Source organism: Dryobates pubescens, chromosome 19 (assembly GCF_014839835.1).
Source record: "Dryobates pubescens isolate bDryPub1 chromosome 19, bDryPub1.pri, whole genome shotgun sequence".
NCBI lineage: Eukaryota > Metazoa > Chordata > Aves > Piciformes > Picidae > Dryobates > Dryobates pubescens.
In genome coordinates this window covers 14870420-14888753 of record NC_071630.1, presented here as the reverse complement: position 1 = coordinate 14888753, position 18334 = coordinate 14870420, and the positions used below count along the sequence as shown (strand labels likewise).

The window sequence follows — 18334 nt, the reverse complement described above, 5'->3', positions numbered from 1 at the left end:
AAGTCAGCCCACGTGGGTCAGGCCATTCCTCTGCTCTTCATCTCTGCTGGGAAGGCAGCAGACACGCTTGACTACGCAGCCACTTACCGTCATGATGAGCTTCTCGACACAGTCAGGTGACACACTGTGCAGATGGGTGAGGTGCAGCTGCAGATGGATCTTGTTGTTCAGCATGTCCTGGCAGAGCGGGCAGCGGAGCATGGGCTGCACCGAGTGCTGGGTCATGGCGTGCACCCGCAGCCGATTCACGTCTGTGTTACTGTACTTGCAGTATGGGCACTGATACATCTGCAGAGCAAGACAAATGAATCACCCAGCTGCTACAGTTGCTGTTTCCCTCTTTCCTTACAGGTAGACTTTAATAATTTGGTGCCTTCTCCTACCACCAGTTATCGCCTTTCATCTTCTGTCTCCTATTTTACTCTTTGCTTTTGGCACATAAGGAACAAATTACCTCCTTGTAGAAGCTGGGTTCTCCTTCCTTACCTGCTCTGATTTGGTCTCCTCTGAAGTTTTTGACCATTTAAAGGGGAGAGGCGACTCAGAGCTGCAGGGAAATGATATTCGTTTAGAGGGTGCTGGAGGCTCTGTCAGCTCCTTCTCTGCCTGGCTGGCCGGTGCTGCAACAGAAACAGATTTATATCAGGACATGCCCAAAGAGGCTTCAGTTGGACAAAGACAGTATTTCCATTTATTCTGCTGCTGTTGCTTGAAACACATACTAAAGACTTGGAGGAGGATAAGCCTGTGGACAAACATCTGTCCTACAAAGCACGCCTGGCTTAAAGAAGTTCATTCCTTGTGATCTCCCATAGTAAGGGAACCACAGCATTTATAGCTAGAAGCAGAGAAATCTCAGCTGTTCCCGTGGGCTGCTTACAACATGTTAGGGGCAGAAGAGTCTGGTCCAGACACAAAAATGCTTGGCCAGACCTGGAGGCTCATGTGTCATCTCCAGGAGTAGCTGGACTGACTCAACAATGCAGAACTCACCCTCCCAGCTCACCCAGGACATTTTGCACAGAATAATCTGGATTATGTTTGCCTTGGTGACAGCTGTTGCCATCAACCAAACAGCCATGCACTCTGTGCTGTATGCAGCAGCACTCTGCTCAGCTTCAACAAGTGGTTCCACCAAAATCCTGATGGCAGAGACCTGGCCTGCAGTCAGTGCTGCGATGAGACTAGGACACTCTCAGGCTGTAACCAGCTAAGGAAAGGTGACTTTAGTTCAGCAAAGCACAAAAAGGCAAACGAGGCTAGGAGTCAACAGCAAAACACTCTGCAAGTTGTGGTGCTCTGAGAATTGCATCGCTGACCTTTCCCCTCCTCCGAACCCTGACAGCCTGCAGTACATAAATTTGTGGGACATCTATTATTTAAAAACTGTAAGGACAAGTATATTATACACAGCCCCCATCTCCTCCTCCCCGAACACACATTCATAACAGTACTTTAATCTGTCTCGAATCGACTTCAAACCCATTTCGCCCTTAATGGGAGTTATTCATTTTCACTTGAAAGGTAATATCTGACAGCTGGATATTTAATATGATGGATCGGCTGCTGATTAACAAGACACTGTAGCATTCTCAGACCGGTCCCTCCATACTCTTCCTCTTGCCTCTTACTCTCTTTGTGAACCCGCTGGTATCCGCTCCCTGCTTCAGAAAATACCATCAGGGTAAGACGCAGGTGAACTGCTTCCTTCTCAAGGATCCTTCTGCTCACTGCCATGAGCTGTACTTTGAGGTGCCACATCACAGTAAGAAATACAACCCTCATTTCTAACCACCTTCCCTGCCAGACCCCACCTCCAAACGCTCACAGAATCACAGAATGAATGTTAGGGGTTGGAAGTGACTTCTAGAGATCATCTAGTCCAATATCCCTGACAAAGCAGGATCACCTAGGGCAGGCCACACAGGAACTCATCCAGGAGGGTCTTGGAAATCTCCAGAGAAGGAGACTCAACAATCTTTCTGGGCAGCCTGTTCCAGTGCTCCATCACCCTCACTGTAAAGAAGTTTCTCCTCATACTGATGTGTAACCTTCTGTGTTCTAGCTTGTACCTGTTCCTTATCCTATCACTGGGCACCACCAAGACTGACACCTTCATCTTGACACCCACCCCTCAGCTATTTATAGATGTTAATAAGGTCCCCTCTGTGTCTTTGTATAAAACAAGTCTGTGGTGTCAGTGCAACAGAGTGAGAACCATGAAATACCCACAAAACTGCATCATAAACTCAGGTGAGCTTCAATGGAGTGAGCCTGGGACACTTACAGAACCCCCGTGTCCCCACCAGTGGTGGGATCTGAGCTAGCACAGCCAGGCACGAGGAACTCAGGAAACCCCTGATCCTCACCCCTCTGCCATCAGCTTCCCTATGTACCACTCATAGAACTCACTGGTGTGATGTTTTCATCTGCAGTGACTGAATTTAGCAACTGCCCCACAGCAGCTGTAACTTCTGGAGTCACGATAGGGCATTTTACTATGCCCTTTCTCCTGGGAAGCACTGTGCTTCGAATTAGGGAAAAGTTAAAATCTGCTTTTACTTACCATCTCCAAAGTGCTCAGTTTTATTAGATGCCCTTGATCCAACCCATAACTTTAATCCTTCAAACCCAGAATTATTAATGGTTGTCCAGACCCCAGAACAACTGGTCTGTTGCAGAGCTCTGGAAAATGCATATAGAATATTTGTTCTAAGTATTCCTTTTTGTGCTGACAGCTCAAGTGGGAATTTTAACACCGAGACCAAAGTTTATTGCTGATAAACAGCCAAACGCATGAAGTGACACATTCAGTCCACATCACAGATCAGAGGAATGAAGAACTCTCTTCTGCTTGGCGAAATGAGGACATGCAGCTCAGTGACTGCCTGCAGAGCTTGCTGGCAGCTTCATGGGACCTTTGTGTCTGTATTGAGTGCATGGGACAAAGTGCTCTCACCTGAAAATGCCAAAAGGGTCCCCAAACAGCACCAGAGAAACTGGGGCACACCACCTGTGCCCTTGTCGTGTTCAACATCATGCTTAGAGATCCAGGCCTTGCAGGAAGGAAAAAGGAATCTAGGTTTAAAGTGCAATGCCTCACTTGGTATTTTTATTATTTTGACTCTGTAATGGATTTACAGACCTTAGAGGAGAAGCTGCAGTTCTCAACAAGTGTACACAAAAGCCAAGTACAATGGGACAGCACTACAGGAGTGCTGGCCCACCACAGCACTTCTCCTGGAGATCTACTTGTCTTCTCGCTCTTCCTCAGCAGCATCTGCATTTCAGAGGATGAGGAGAAATTTTCCCAAGTGTTACTTCAGAGGCGAGATTAATGTGGGATCCTTTCCTTTGCTAGGTCCAGAGGCAAAACCAGCCAGGGTCCCCAAAGCTGCCTGCTCTCCATCCTGGTGGGAAGGGCGTTGCCACCCCCCTTCCAGACATCAGATTCTTTTAGCTAAAGCACCACTGACAGCCCCTTCATCTAAACTTCCATCTCCCAACCAGGCAACATAATGGAGAAGCCAATTAAATGATTATTAATTCATGCTGCTTTCCGTAAGCCAGAGGTTCTCATCTCCCTGCATTCCGTAAACCAGCTTGCCACTTGCCCTAGAAATTTACAGTGGGGTTTCTGCTATCTCCATTGATTTAAAATCAACACCCTCCCTGCCCCTAGCCTACGGAGAAAGCTCCCTTCCTACTAAGTTCAGCTGCTGGCCTGGGAAAAGTTTTCAGTGGGACCAGGGAACTGTGTTTTCACTGCCCGATGGAAAATAAAATTCCATATTTGGTGGTGCCTCCCTCCTCAAACCTCCTCTGACATTTCCTTGGAGCAATTACTCAGCACCATGAGCCCTTGGACCAGACCGACCTGCCTGCTGCGCCTGCACGGCTCTGGTGACGCTCATGATGGCAGCTGTCCAGCCATCACCCCAGCACAGGTCTTGTGGAGAAGCATCCTCACAGAAGCTGTGATTTTCACAGAATCGCAGAATCAACAAGGTTGGAAGAGACCTCAGAGATCACCAAGTCCAACCTATTTTCCTCCCAAAATCCCAAGACTGTTTCCATGCTCGTGCTGTTTTCACCGTGGAGGATGGGCAAGGCCAGGCCTCATGGTCTAGACCAACCTACACAGCTCCAGAAGCAACAGCTGAGGAGTTCAGAGTAACAGCACAGGAAGTGCTGGTCTCCGGCAGACAGCTGTTATCCCACAGAAACACACAACTTGTGTTCATGCAGCAAGGACAACTTCGAGGTGACTCCACTACTGAATGTTCAGTGACACCAGACTGGCCAAAGCCCTACTCAGGCCTCCCCAAACAGGACCTGGGCAACTGGCACAGCTCCAGTGCTGCCCCTCTGCTGCCTCTTGTCTTAATAATACATGGCTGGATGTTTCTCTCTGAAACGCAGGCTGTTTACATCCCTCATTCCCTGAAGGTACCATCCGTTCTAATAAGATGTTGTAGCCATCCTAACAGGCCTGTACATTGCCTGTACATTGCCTGTTGCTCTACAGCGTTTTTTTCAGCTCTCTGTTTGATAAATAACAAGATTGCACGATGGACAGAAGTAAATACAGAGAGATTTGCACACACACTTTTGTACCCAGATTTTATTGCTGCCTTTCAGAAATGTGGCCGTGAAAGCGGTCGAGTAATTTGTTTTTCTAATGCTGTGTCATACCTTCCAGCCTGCAGTGAGTATGAACAACTGAATTACGATTAAATATTCATATCACAGTACCCAGAAGCCCCAGCTGCCACTAGGCTTTCCTGCCACAAGCACAGAACACCCAGAAAATGCTGTGGTGAAACACTGGGCAGCACAAGGGGCATGAGGCAGCAATACTTTGCTTGTCATCAATCCTAGAATCCTGACTCTGACTTGGGGAGCAAGTCAGGGGAATCACAGGTGGCCTGGCCACACTGGGACCAGGGTCCAGGTGCTCACAGATACGTGGGTGGCACTGGCTGCTGCAGAAGCTGACCTTGGCATACAAGTAGCAAAACGCTCTGGTAAACAAACCCGAAAGAAAAGTCCTGGCTTGAAGCCAGGAGGATTCCCTGCTCTGGGAGCAACAGCTCCCACTCTGCTGTACAGAGACTTATGCTGGGCAGGAGGCAAGATGAGCAACACAGAAAACCATCCTATTTTCTACCCAGCGCGACCTCACCTTTGCAAAGTGGTAACCCAACCCACTGCAGCTTTCCTTCCTTTAGAACTGTGGGAAAACTATTTTTAAAAATTTTTCTTTTTCTTTTTTTTTAATCACAAGGTGTCTGAAAGGAAAGATGCAACAATCTTCTATATTGACCTGGTTCTTGAGCCAGCTACCAGTCTGTGTGCATAGCACTGTCCAACTCAACTAAGAAATATTTCAACTAACCTACCATCAGAGTCCGTCTCAACTAATCTATTAAATCAATGTGTTGACCTTGGCAGATGGTCTAAATAGTAATTCTGCTAACTCCTTACAACTAGCAGGAAGAGATCACCAGCACTGATGAGCAGCACAGCTACTGGGCAAGCAGAAACTACTGTGGACAAAAGAGCCAACACAGCGTGCGGATGGCAGAGACCTCAGCAGGGACCTGCTCGCGGAAGAACATGCATGAAAAGTATTTGAAAACAGCAAAGCAGCTGTGAGACAGGCTCTGGTGCAACTCATCCAGCAGTGCCACTGAGAGGGGCCCTCCACATTGCCAGGGACTGTTGGCATGGTAGTATGTGTTACCACTACTGGGGAGGGAGCAGAGGGGTTTACTGCGGTGACCCCAACACAAACATATTTTCAAGATCAGCAGCTGGCAAAGGCAGTGGAGAGCCAAGCAGCCATGGAGGGCAGGAAGGGAGCTGTGCTGGCAGGGAGGACCAGCTCCAGTTTAGGAGGTATACAGGACCATGTCTTACAGCTATAAGTCAAAATTGGTTCCATTTGGGCCAGACTGGCAATTTTGCTGCTTTTCATCTTTTAAGCAGCCGTGCTTTGCTAGGTAAAACCAACAAAATAAAGTCCAAAAAGAGAGTCATAAAAATGATCTGGCTGACCATGAGGACCAACTGAACACACTGAACCTGCTGTTTGGCTCAGCAGGGAGCAGCATGGAGGGACCAGGACTGGGTGAGCCTGGCAGAGCCAGGATGCTGTGTGAGTGACCTGGGATGCTCTGGGGCTGCCTGGCTGCAGAGCCCAGGGAGGATCCTATGGCCAGCTCTAGGGAAGAGCAATGGGCCTTTGGGGTCCCCCCAGAGCCACACCACTGGCCATTACCTCCCCTTCACTCCCCTAGATACCAGACGCCCAGCTTCTGCAGACAGTGCCAGCACCAAGCATGCTCCCAGCCCAGCCTCCCCAGTGAGCTGTGGCCCTGAGACACTTGGCCCTGCTGTTTTCCTGTGCTTGAGCCTTTTGTGCTTTGTAAATCCTTGGAAAGAAGCACAACCACAGTCAACCTTCCTGTCCTCTCTCCAAGGTTTCCTTCACTCAGCACCGGGGTCAGGAGCCCTCATTCCCTTCCTGCCAGCCTGCTGTTGCCCTTGCCTTCACGCTGCTCCACAGAACCCCCAGCTATTAAGTGCTCAACAAACGCCATATATTAAAAAAGGAGAGAACAGCGGCCGGGGGGGGAGGGGCAGTAATAGATTTCCGTCAGGATGTGCCTGACCTGTTTTTTTCAATTTCAGTAATTAGAAAGGCAGTGGGCCTGTAGGAATTATTCATAAACTGCAGGAGCTGTGCAGTATACATTTATGTTAAACATGTCAAATCCGATTGAAATCATGCCTGCCAGCACCATACTCCATAAACACACTTTTCTGCAACAATTTCCCAGCTCTCGGCAGCCCATTAATACCTCCTTTAATAGCAATCTACCACGGATTCGAATCAGGGACGCTCCATTGCACTAATTGCTCTGTTAGGTGAGCATCATGGATTAAAAAAAAAAAAAAATCATTAAAAAAAAAAAAAAAGGCCCTTCAGGCTAGTCCTCTAGAAATATTTCATTTCAATCTATATTTTAAGTAGACTTTGTTTCTTGGTTTTGTGCAAGAAAAGCTGATATTCTGTATCCATACAACTGAGAGTGCATTAAGGAAGTCTCTTTCGTAGCTGGGTCACTGCAGATGAAGTGCTTCGCTCTAGTTGGAAAACACACCCAAGCCCCACCCCAAATCTTAAAAGTCTCCTACTGATCCATCCTGGTCTGATTTGGCTTTAGCTGGAAGCCAGTGGGTTGAATATCAATCACTTACATCCTGCCTTAAAAATGGAGTTGGGAAAAAATGGAGTTGGGAATAGCCATGATCTCTCTCCTCCTTCCTGCTTTGCTTGTGATAAATCTCAGGTTAGTCAAGATGAGGTACTTTCTGAAGCACATTCACCATGCAAAGTACATCTCCCTTTTCCAGCTTTGAGGTGGCTGGCTCTGGGGCAGAAAGAAGCTGGGCAGGGTTGGCTCTGCGGTGAGAGGGCAGGAGTGGTTCTGAGGTGAGGGGGCTGCACCAAACAGCACTTGGGAGCTGCTCATCCCACTGTTGGAGAGAGGGTAAAAAGAGGAAGCAAACTGGTCTAGAGATGGGAGTGTCAGCCCTTTGCTCTCTATGCAGTGTTTAAGGTGTCCTGTAAGCACTGCTGCACATTGGGAGCTGGGAATAATGGAGACAGAGTGAGCATGGCTGGAAGCGGATAGCCCTGCCGCCTTCCAGATGTCTTCAGGAGCCACGAATGTGTATGTAAAAATCAAGGTAAAATCAATCCTTATTTGGGATGGAGTTTTCCATGTGTATCTTTTAATGGAAAGAATTATCTACAAAAAGAAATGTTTCTGCTTGAGATTATTCCACTTAAAAATCAGTAACCCCCGTGAATCAATGGATTTGTTTTGCAGAGAAGACATTCTGACACTTCCACATGGAAAGCAGAGTTTTTCCTCCCAGCACTCACTGCTGCCAATGCAGCTTGCTGTGGAGAGATGTACTGTGAAGCTGCCAAACAACCCTGACCCACCACCAGCATGTCTGTGTGGAGGCAGCCAGGGAGACACCCTCAACGTTTTGTCAGAGATCTCACAAATCCTCAAGGAAGAGGAAGAAAATAATCACCCAGTGCACAGCTAGAAACTGAGGCACAAAAGGTGAGTAAATTGCCAAAGAACATAATGATCAAATTGCGGTGTGATGAACAGAGAACAGGTCTATCAACCTCCACTTCAACACACTATTGGCTTTGAGCCTGCACTTCTCTCTTGCCTATCTCCCACTTTCACAGAATTGCATGGCTCAGAGGCACCTCCAAAGGTCAGCTGGTCCATCCAGAGCAGGATAAACTGTGCCCACTTCATTCCCAACAGCAGCCCGTCTAATCTTCTTGAAAGACCTCTGAGGAACCTTCCCAGAAAATCTACTCCAGTGCTTCATGAGCTGTACCAGGAGATTTTTTTTAAAAAATTCATTATCTACCCTCAATCTTTCTCCCTTCAATTTAAGCCCATTGCTTCTTGTTGTCTCTATCCTAAGCATGGAGAACAAATTATTTCCTTCCTCTCAGAAGCACTTTATGCGCCAAAAGACCGAACTTCTCTTCCCTTTGGTTCTTTTTCTGGGTCAAATACACCTGTTTGTTCCATTTTCTCCTGACAGCTGACACTGTGCAGACCATGAGCTGTTCTGGGTCATTCTTGCTTTCTGGACTTTCTGAAACTGCTTTTCAACTTTCTTGACACTCCAACTCAGAACCAGACATCTTTCCAGGCATGAAGAAAGCCATCTATTCCACAATATTTTCACCTATACCACAATGCCTGTGCTTTGCTTTCAGAGTATCCTGAAAAGCAGCATCAAAAGTCTTCCTGAGGAGAAGACACAAGATACTGACTGCAAACAGGACCATCTTCACACAGAAGGAAATTGGGTCGTGTTGACATGATTTGTTCTTGACAAATCCGTGTCGACTGTTACTCATCTCATTATCTTCCCATCAGTACTTACAAACAGTTGTTTGGTCAATTCCCAGGAAATCTGGGGCAAGCGGAGCTGGCAGGTGTGCAGTTCCCCAGCTACATCTCCAGCCACAGTTAACACCACGTCTGTCCCCCTGCGGCACTTCCACTGTTTCCTGTGCATTCACAGGAGAGAGCAGCTGATGGGTCTGAGGATGCTTCAGTCTCTTTCTCAAACACCCAGGTAAGAGGCAGCAGGTCACAGATCTGACATCTAGTTTCACTAAGTACTCTGCAGCCTGCTCTGCAGCTCTGACAAGCTCTCCCTACAGAGTTGCTAGCATGGACTGCTCTGGGCTCTCACACAGTCAGTCTGTTCAGTGAAGATGAATGCAAAGAAGGCTTTATGCTCTTCAGCTTTCTGGACATGGTGGTTGATGGCCTTCCTGCTCTGCTGAGCTGCAGACCAGCTCTTCTCTGCAGTTTCCTCTTACAGCAAGTGACGCTCTAAGAGTGCTTCTGTGCTGCTGCCCGCCTCCCTCCCTGGTACATCCCAGTTTGTACTGTGGTGTTTTGATATTCCTGTACATGCAGACATGGCTCTTCTGTGGTTGCCATGAATAACCTGACCTAGTTTCCATTGCTTTCCATGTCTGAGGTCCAGAAGGACATGGCAGCATAGCTAAATTCCTCAGGGGAGCTCGAAAGCAGAAACAATACAAGACTGAGGTGTGGTACCTGCTCCACATTCCATTGTACACAAACAGGGGATAACATTTTGTTTTGCCTTAAAGTTCAGGGTAATGCTGTTACATGTCTGAAAGCAGGACCTGAATTCAACATCAGCATGTGCATACACCTTGCTGAGGGGGCACCCTGCAGCCTTGCAATGGCTCTGGGCAAGACTTGTCCAGAGCTCTGTGGGCTTATGTACGCAGTCTGCATACTTCTTCATGTGTTTTCCTTTGGAGACGTAATGATGTGTCCATTTCTGATCTGCTGATTGACTGACAAACACCAAAAATGGCTCAGAAATTTCACCAGCAGGGTGAAGAAATAAAACCATCCAAATGTAGTTTCTGGATAGTAAAAGTAGGCTCTTCATTTTCCCACATATTAAAAATAATCTTATTAATGTAGGTCAGCTGTTGTAAGGTTTGGGCAAAGGGCCCCACGTGCCCTTTCAGAGATTTAACAAATACGTGACACTACATCTTTCTGTGACACCTCACCGAGTGTGGTTTTGTTTAGAATCACACAATCCCACACAAGAGAGAAAAAATTACCTACAGCCACACACAATCTGCATCTCTGGGTTGAAGAACGGGTCTGCGATGGCAAGCAACATACTGAGCAACGTCAGCTAGAACATGAGCTTTGACCAGCACTAAAGCACAGCTTGCTTCCTTCACCACTTCGGAAAGACCTTCCAGCTGACTGAGATTGGCTGAGATTAAAACTCTTTAGCTGAAAGACCACACTTCAGCCTCTTGAAAACTGTGTAAGCCAAAATATCTCTCTGGCTGTGGCTCTCTAAGAGACAACCACAAACACGGCAGAACACTGCATTGGAGGAAGGACCTCTGCAAACTGAGAAGCATCACACTAAGCAAACCTAAGCTGGCAAAACCCCTGGGTTACTGTTCAGAAACTGGGGGACAGAACTGTTCCATCCTGGGTCACAGAAAGCGAGTACCACCTCCAGAGCCTCTGTTCCCACACATGCTGAAGTGGTTAGCAAGTGCCAGCTGAGGAGAGAACAACTCTCTCCGGAGGACAATCCTGCAGCTGCTTTCTGCTCCAAGGCAAGGAATATTTAAAAGACTCCTCCCACTCACCTCTGCAAGACAGCAACCATCTTCTGGGAAAGACACAGTAAACCAGTACCTTCATAACTAATCCATCTAAGGATTTTGCTAAGAGAAACCTTCCAGATTCCACTGCCACAACCTAAGTACTGCTGTGTATCTGCCATTTCTGCTCCAGGATGTCATGGCTCCAGCAGACACAGAGCGGTTAACAGAGGGACTGTCCTTGCTCTGCCCTCCTGCATCAAAGTCTTGACACCAGAGCCAGGACCAGGACAAAAAAAAGCAGTCAAAGAGTCTCTCAAGTTCTACCAACATAGGGTGGAGTTTCACAATATGTTTGATTCACCCCAACTGCTGGCTGCTGCCAGAATGACAGTCCCCTTCTCCTTCCTCTCTCCTCACTGCTGATCCCCACTTCCTGGGTCAGGTCTAGCTTCATGGAGCACAGGGAGCTCTGCCCCGCTGCCGGCCCAGGGCAGGGAGGGGGCTGTGCCACCAACCACAGCTCAAACTGTGCGAGTGTGCCATGAAGCTACATTTCAGAGAAGACAACGCTTATGTCATGCTAGCAGTACTACGTGGGGTGGTCATTTATGGGAAGAGTTCTGCAGACCACTGCTCCTTCTGCTTTCCTTTCCTGGATTTAAAGAGGGACAGAAACCCACCTGTCCACTTACTCTGGTCCTTATCTGCTCCACTCTCTTGCTCCTTGGCAGGCTCTTCAGCATCACCAGCTGTTTCATTGGGCCCTTCCACATCTTCAATGGATTCTTCTGGAACAAGAGAAGCAGAAAGCTTATCATAAAAATGGAATTCAGAAGAGAAGAGCAAGTAACTGTCAGTGGACAAGAACAACAACCAGTGCTGAAGCACAAGTGTTGAGTGGCAGGTATCAGTGTCATCCAGTGTTTTCCCAACACTACCTGCTATCCTGGTGAAGAAAGATCCTACAGAGGGAAAACCTGAGAGATGAAGACAAAATGAAGAATCATGTCTGCCTCTACCACTTAAAGCTACTGATGTACAGCAAAACATTTGCCTGGTATGAGAAGGTTCTACCCAACCATGCCATGGGTTAGTGAAGTGTCAGGGACTGATTGGAGCCTCCAGCACCCTAAGCCTCAGCCTTCCTCCTCATCCTCATCTAAAGATATTTAGACCAAATGTAGCTGGTCACTGAGACCCCCTGAGTTCACCGCAGACACACCACCACTCACTTCTGCTCAGAGCAAGGCATAGCCATGGCCCTGACAGAAGGCATGGGAGGAAGCTCGTGGGTGCCTCATTCTCATCCCAGTCATGGGAAGAGTTTGAGCACATGGCTGGTATCACACAGGTACAAAACCATGCAGGAGAAAAAGCTCTTAGTGAAGCGCTGAAAGCTCAGAAAGAAACATGAAGTGCCCCTGCCCCAGCCATTGTCACCGGTGCGCTGAGGCTGGTGGCACAGAGCGCGTCGACAGGGTGTAGCTCCACACAGAGGCACTGTCGGCTGGTGGGGCACCAAGAGCCAGATAGATGCAGCCACCAGAACTCTACACCAGGGTGTAACAGCCACACTGTCTCCTAATACAGTGGGTAGTTATGCACAGTGTGTGTAGCTCAACAGCTACTACATGATTCATGGGGGCTGCATCCACACCAGGACAAAAGGGCACTTTTAAGCCACTGCATCCTCTTTAAGGCAGGAGAGTTCATAATTTTGACTTGCATTATCTGGTCATGGTAAAGCCTAGGCTGCCATGGGTTTTATATGAATTACCTAACCAGTTAAACACCCCCTCCCCCATATCCCATCTTCCCACTAACAAAGACAGGGCTGGAAATCAAGATTAAAAGTATGTATTAGGAGATTGCAGATACTCCACAGTACATGTGACAACCTGAATCAGGGAGGAACTTGTAAAAGCATCCAGAGATCAGCACTGGTATCAAGGGGAAGCACTGTGATTGATACTCTATCCCTCCTTCACTCTTTTAAAAGCTAGAAACTCTTCAGAGCTGTGGGCATCCCAGCAGCCTTCATCTGGGACATAAAAACCCCAGACAGAGAGGTGTGATGGGTGGCATCACTGGGCACCTAACCTGTAAGAAGGTACAAATGACTGATGCATGGGTCTTCTGAGTGGTTGAGTGCTCAGGCTGGCTGGAGAACAGGGCTGTGAAACCAGCAGCTGAATTCATGTCTCAGAAATCAAAATACAGTATTTTTTCTTCCACTCCAGGGAAAAAACCCAACAACTCCACCCCAACAACTTTGCTGCCTTCAAAATGCCACCATGCCAGGTGAGTTGCTTTCTCTTACAGAGGCTGCTGGCATTGACAGCAGATTTCAGACAGTTTTAATAAAAACTTTCATTAAGGGTTTTTGTTACTGTACTCAAATATTCATTTTGATCTCTCTCCGGACACCTAGCCTACTTGGCTAGCTCTGGCACTCCCTGGTCCTCTGGACAGCTGGGCTGGCTGAGGTGGGTGGGAAGTTGGACTCACCCATTGCCTACCTCCCACTGCTCATCACCCAGTCTATCACCCATTACCCACTGCCCACCCCATCCCTGCTCCATCCTTGGCCCAGCTGCACAGCACCATACAGGCTCCGTTGTGGGCTTGGCAGTGGCCACAGTAGCCCTACTCAGGGCCCCAACCCGGAGCCTCCCGGCCCGGAGCCACACAACAAAGATGCCCGGCTGGCGGCACTCCCGGCTGCGACCCGGAGGTGTCAGCATCGGCATGGGAGGAAGAGGAAGGGCAAGCCGGCTGCGACTCAGCCCTGTCTGGGCTCTAACCTGAGCATGTGGAAATAATACACGGCTTCAAGTGCACTGTCTGGTTCGAGGGGAATAATATAGGACATTCATAAGCAGTTACACCGTCTGTCTTTAGACCATCAACATCAACAAGGGAAAAAATAGCTCTTTAAAATGGATGAAAGCCCAGCCTGACAGTAACTGGAGAAATGCAAGTTAGAGAACGAATAAAAACCAGGGCTACAAACAGCAAATCCTCCTGCCCCGCTGAGCCCGTGGCCCCTCGCATGCTAGCAGGCACAGCTCGTCCCACTGAGCCCTGGCTGAGCTCAACACCCTGCACTCAGCACCCTACCAGCACCCAGTCTGCACCCTGAAGCAGTTTCTCTGGAGGGATCTGCCTCCCTGGTTCAAACACCACTGTGCCAGGCAGGAGGGCTGCTGAGTGCAGACACACAGTTCAAACCCTGCTCCAGGCTGAGCTGTTTTTTGGTGTTTTTTTTTAAAGCAGGATGGGAAGGGAGCAGAATATGAGACACATCTGCCCAGGGAATCTCTGAACGGGCTGGGAAAGTCCCTGGTACGGTTCTTGCTTGGCTTCTCACTCCTGGGGCCTTTGCTGAGGACAATCCTCCTGTTCCTCTTCCTTGCACACCCTGGGAGCTCCTTGCACCCACCAACCCCAGGGATGCAACACCTTCCCTTGTGAAAGGGAAGCATTAATTCCTGGCTGCCTTGTGATCCCCCTTCAGCAGACCTTTTTGGAAGGCTGGGTGCAGCTCTGCTCACCATGCTCAGCCCAACTTGTTCTGAAGCCACCAGTGTTGAAGCTAACTCCAAGGACAGTCAGGAGAGCCCTCATCCACCACTCCTCAGCTGGCTGTGTGCACTGCAGAGGGCTTTGAACTGCTGAGAATCAGCCTCCAACTGCATGTGGGGCTCAAGCATGTGATCTGACCCAGTTTCCAACAATGAGAGCTTCCATCACTGGCAATAAAATGCATCAGAACTGTTCCCAAAAGACTTTCACCCACACTCTGCCAACAGCTCTGCAGCTGCCCAGCTGCAGTGGCAGCTCTGAGCATGACTGCAGGTCTAGGCAGCAAAGGCACATGTGAATGGCACCCAACCATCTATCCTCCTGCATTTGTTTGGGGCATCCTGCTGAGAAGACAAGGCCAGCATCCTATCTGGTAGAGAATGGTCTGCTCTTCTCCTCAGCCTCCTGCACAGGCAATAAGCAGCTTTTAATTGTCTGCAGGCCCTGATGCTGTGTTGTTCCCATGCTGTGTCCCAATGGACCTGACCACTGCCTTTTACCTAACATCTGAAGAACCCTATGGGATAGACCTGCAGCTGAGTCTGAAGACTACCTCATGACCAGCTCCCAAAGGCTGAAGGAGGCCATGGTCAGCAAAAAGAAGGGAACTTATCTCCAAACCACCATGAGCCATTTGTTACTGTCTGACCATACCTCCTTGAAGCTTTATGCAATGTTAGGGCTCATTCACCTATTGGCTTAGCTGTATTCACCTCAAGAAGACAGAGACCAATTCCACCAGTCATTTTAAGTTAAAAGGTAGTCAGCTTAAAACTGCACACCCTAAGTCCTCAGTCTGGGCTGATATCCAGAGGGTAAGAAGTCTGTGCAGCGTTTCAGCAGTAGACTGTGAGTCTCTGCCAGCCAATGACTTTGACCAGGACTTTGGGGGAGCATGGTGGGGCACCACAACCAGAGGTGGGAGGGCTCTGCCACAAAAGATGTTCTGTAAGAGGTGGAAGGGTTGACTCCACACTTGGAAACCTTGTAAGGGGCTCTGGAAAGCCAGAGATGCTCTTGCAGCCTATGTCCAAAAGATCCAGGTGCCAAACTGGTGTCTGGTTGCCAGAAACTCCATCTACGCAGCGTTTATGAGTTCAGGACTGGTAAGTGGACTGCATCCCCCGTGGGGAGCTTGCCAGGGCAGGTACAAGTGTTGTTGCTGTGGGATTTGCATGGGTGGGATTATGTCCCACTGAAATACAAACCACACCAGCTGAGCTGGAGTATCACCCATGAGGCATCATGCTCTATTAATATATTTTCTTAAAGGAATTTTTCAGTCACTGAAGTTTAGGACAAAATCAAGAGTAAGCAAGTGGAACAGTGGGGCACCTGGAGCTCAAGGACCCTGTTCCTCCATCATACCAAATCTGCCCCAACAAAATTCTAGGAGAATTCTTTTCTTCCTTCATGAATAAATCATTTTAGACAGTGGCATTTCCTTTTAATTTAAAATTAAACCATTCACTATGGGGCGGGTGGGGAGAGAAGGAGAAGAGGCTGGAAAATCATGAGCGTCTGACATCTGCAGATGTCAGGGAGTCTGACTCAGTGACACACTGAAGTGCCTGAACCCCACCCCGCTGCCGCAGGACCACGCTGCCGCAGGACCAGCTGCTGCCTTTCTGCCCCTTTCGAAACCCGGGAAGTTTGAGTGCTGGAGAAGCTGGCAAATCCCAAATCCCAAATCCAGGCCAGCTTGAAAAACGCACAACCTCTTGCCTCTCCCTCTCTCAGCTGTATTTTCCTTACCAAACCCAGACCTCTCACCCGAAGGGATAAGGGGCATTCCGGGGGTGGCGGAAATGTGGGGATGGGAGAGAGGAGCGTGCGCTTGCCTCTCCACCCTCCGGCAGGCTCAAGAGCTGAGAAACATTAGCTGTCATGAACCACAATCAAATCAGATTTGAAATATTTAGCAGTGGCTTGGAAAATGCGGTGGTGCAGCTCTGACAGGCGAGATGTGCAGACACCCATTTTCCATTATAATGGAAATATCAAGCCTGTTCTGAATATGTATAACCTAGAAAAATGTATTGATTTTTCATTCGGCATTAAAAAAATGAAATACCCTGCAGCTGTCAAAAGCCTTTTGTTAAAAGCTCATCTTTCCTGGAACGAGGTTTACCAGAAACAAGTTTTAATTGTACACAGGGTCGCTCCTCTGAAACAAAAAAGAATCCCTGATGCTCCCTTTTTCAGGATAAATAGCAAAAAAAGCTCACAGAAGGACAGGACTGAGACCTGGATGACTTCGGCAAGGTGACACCGTCAGGTGAGGTGACAGTGATGGTCTGTGTGCAGTCGGCTGCATGGCTGCACATGCACAGACACACGTGCTGTGCCGTGCCGTGGCTGCCCAGGAGCTGCTGGCTGGGGAGGGCAGCTCTTCCTGCTGACACCAGGGTCACACCACTGGGCTGTAGCCCAGTATGTTTCACAAGTTCCACTGCTGTAAATTAGTTTAAATGTGAGGTCCCAGGGCCTTGGGAGGAGATACGCTGTGATCTGGGTCTTTACAGAAGCAAAAGAAGCTTCAGGTGGCCCAGGAGTCATTGATGCCCTCCTGGACCCTGAGAAGCCCAAGAGGAGCTCAGCTACCCTGACCCACGCCAGGGTCACTGGGCACAATCTGGTGTTGCTTGTCCTAACAGCAGCTTTTGTCCAGTGGTCTGCAAAACTGCCCATGTGGGACTGTGATGCTGGCTCAGAAAGGTTTGCTCATCCTGACAGGGAAGAGGCATGGGGAGGGGAGGTGGTTCCACCCTGCACCATGCCCATGGGCCAGGTGCTCCTGGTTGTGGGAACAGCAAACTTACAGCCTGTGAAGGAGGTCTACATCAACTACTGTCCCTGGTACAGAAGGACAAGAGCTTCCCCAGGACCTGTCTAACTGCTGCTGCAGCCTTGCATGTGCAGTGCCATCTTCCTGCAGGGCTCCAAACAGGCACTGTACCAGGCATTCCCAGAAGCTGGGGCAGGAGGCAGGCTAGTGACCCAGGCAGTGATCTGCTGCAGCACACACCCATCCCTGCTCCCACTGGGCAGCTGTATGCTACAGGGTCTCTGAGAAACTGGTGGTGGTCATGGGTGCTGCTGGGCTCCAGTGCCACAATGGCCAAGTTCTTGTTTGGGGCACGCAAAGCTCCCGAGATCAGAGGAGCAAATAGTGGTTTGTCTTTTAGTTCGTTCTCCCTCTGTGCATTTCCAAGCGCTCGCCCTGCCAGGGGATGTGTGAGCACCCACAGTGCAGGTGAGCAGCCACGTGTGCTGCTGCAGCTGCTGGTGGCACACAGTATTACAGAGCAATAGCAAACCTGTCACCCTTCAACCTGCTGAAATCTGAGCGAGAGCACAACCCTGAACAGTGCTGTGAAAGAAGAGAAGCTGGCAAAGGTCAGGACATGAACCAAACACCCTGGAAATAACTTGTCTGACTGTCTGTGAACAACCTAACAGAAAAAATAATAATTCCACCTCTCCCTGCCTTGCAGGCTATTTGCATTTGAAGATGAGATGATCCATCCACATGGAAATGGAGGTAAATTCAGAGGTTTTGTGCTTCTTACCCAGCTCAAGCTTGTCTGGGGCACATCCCCTAAGGTAACCTTGGCTACCAGGCAGTCACTGCCCTTGCAGCTCTGATCCAGGATGTGTATATATACATGGATACACTCTGTGCTAGCTCCTAACTGGATTATTCTACATAAACTTCTTTACTCCTATTGTTTTCCTGAAGAGAAAAGCAGGACTCCAAGCAGTGACAAGAAAGCACCAGGCACAGGTTACAAGCAGCCCTCAGAACTTCAGCCCTGATCCAAAAACTGGCGGGTGAGTCCTATAGTCTGACAAAAGGCTGCAGAAAACAATCCCACACATCTTGGACTAGTGACACATTCCCAAGATGGCCTTGTTTCAGGGCACGGTCAGAGCAGAGCTGTGCTGCTTTCACTGACAGAACAGAGAATGCTGACCACCACCATGCCCCAGCTGACACAG

At 48.9% G+C, this 18334-nt stretch overlaps 1 protein-coding gene across 1 annotated transcript in view; it reads right to left on the bottom strand.

The window, feature by feature from the left end:
* ZFHX3 (zinc finger homeobox 3) overlaps positions 1-18334 on the bottom strand; it is a 172235-nt gene that overhangs the window by 21829 nt on the left and 132072 nt on the right. The window contains exons 7-9 of the mRNA XM_054170119.1: positions 11428-11535; positions 487-620; positions 88-288 (exon numbers count right to left, since the gene is read on the bottom strand). Of these exons, the coding sequence (XP_054026094.1) occupies positions 88-288; positions 487-620; positions 11428-11535 (443 nt within the window). The remainder of the gene's footprint in view (positions 1-87; positions 289-486; positions 621-11427; positions 11536-18334) is intronic.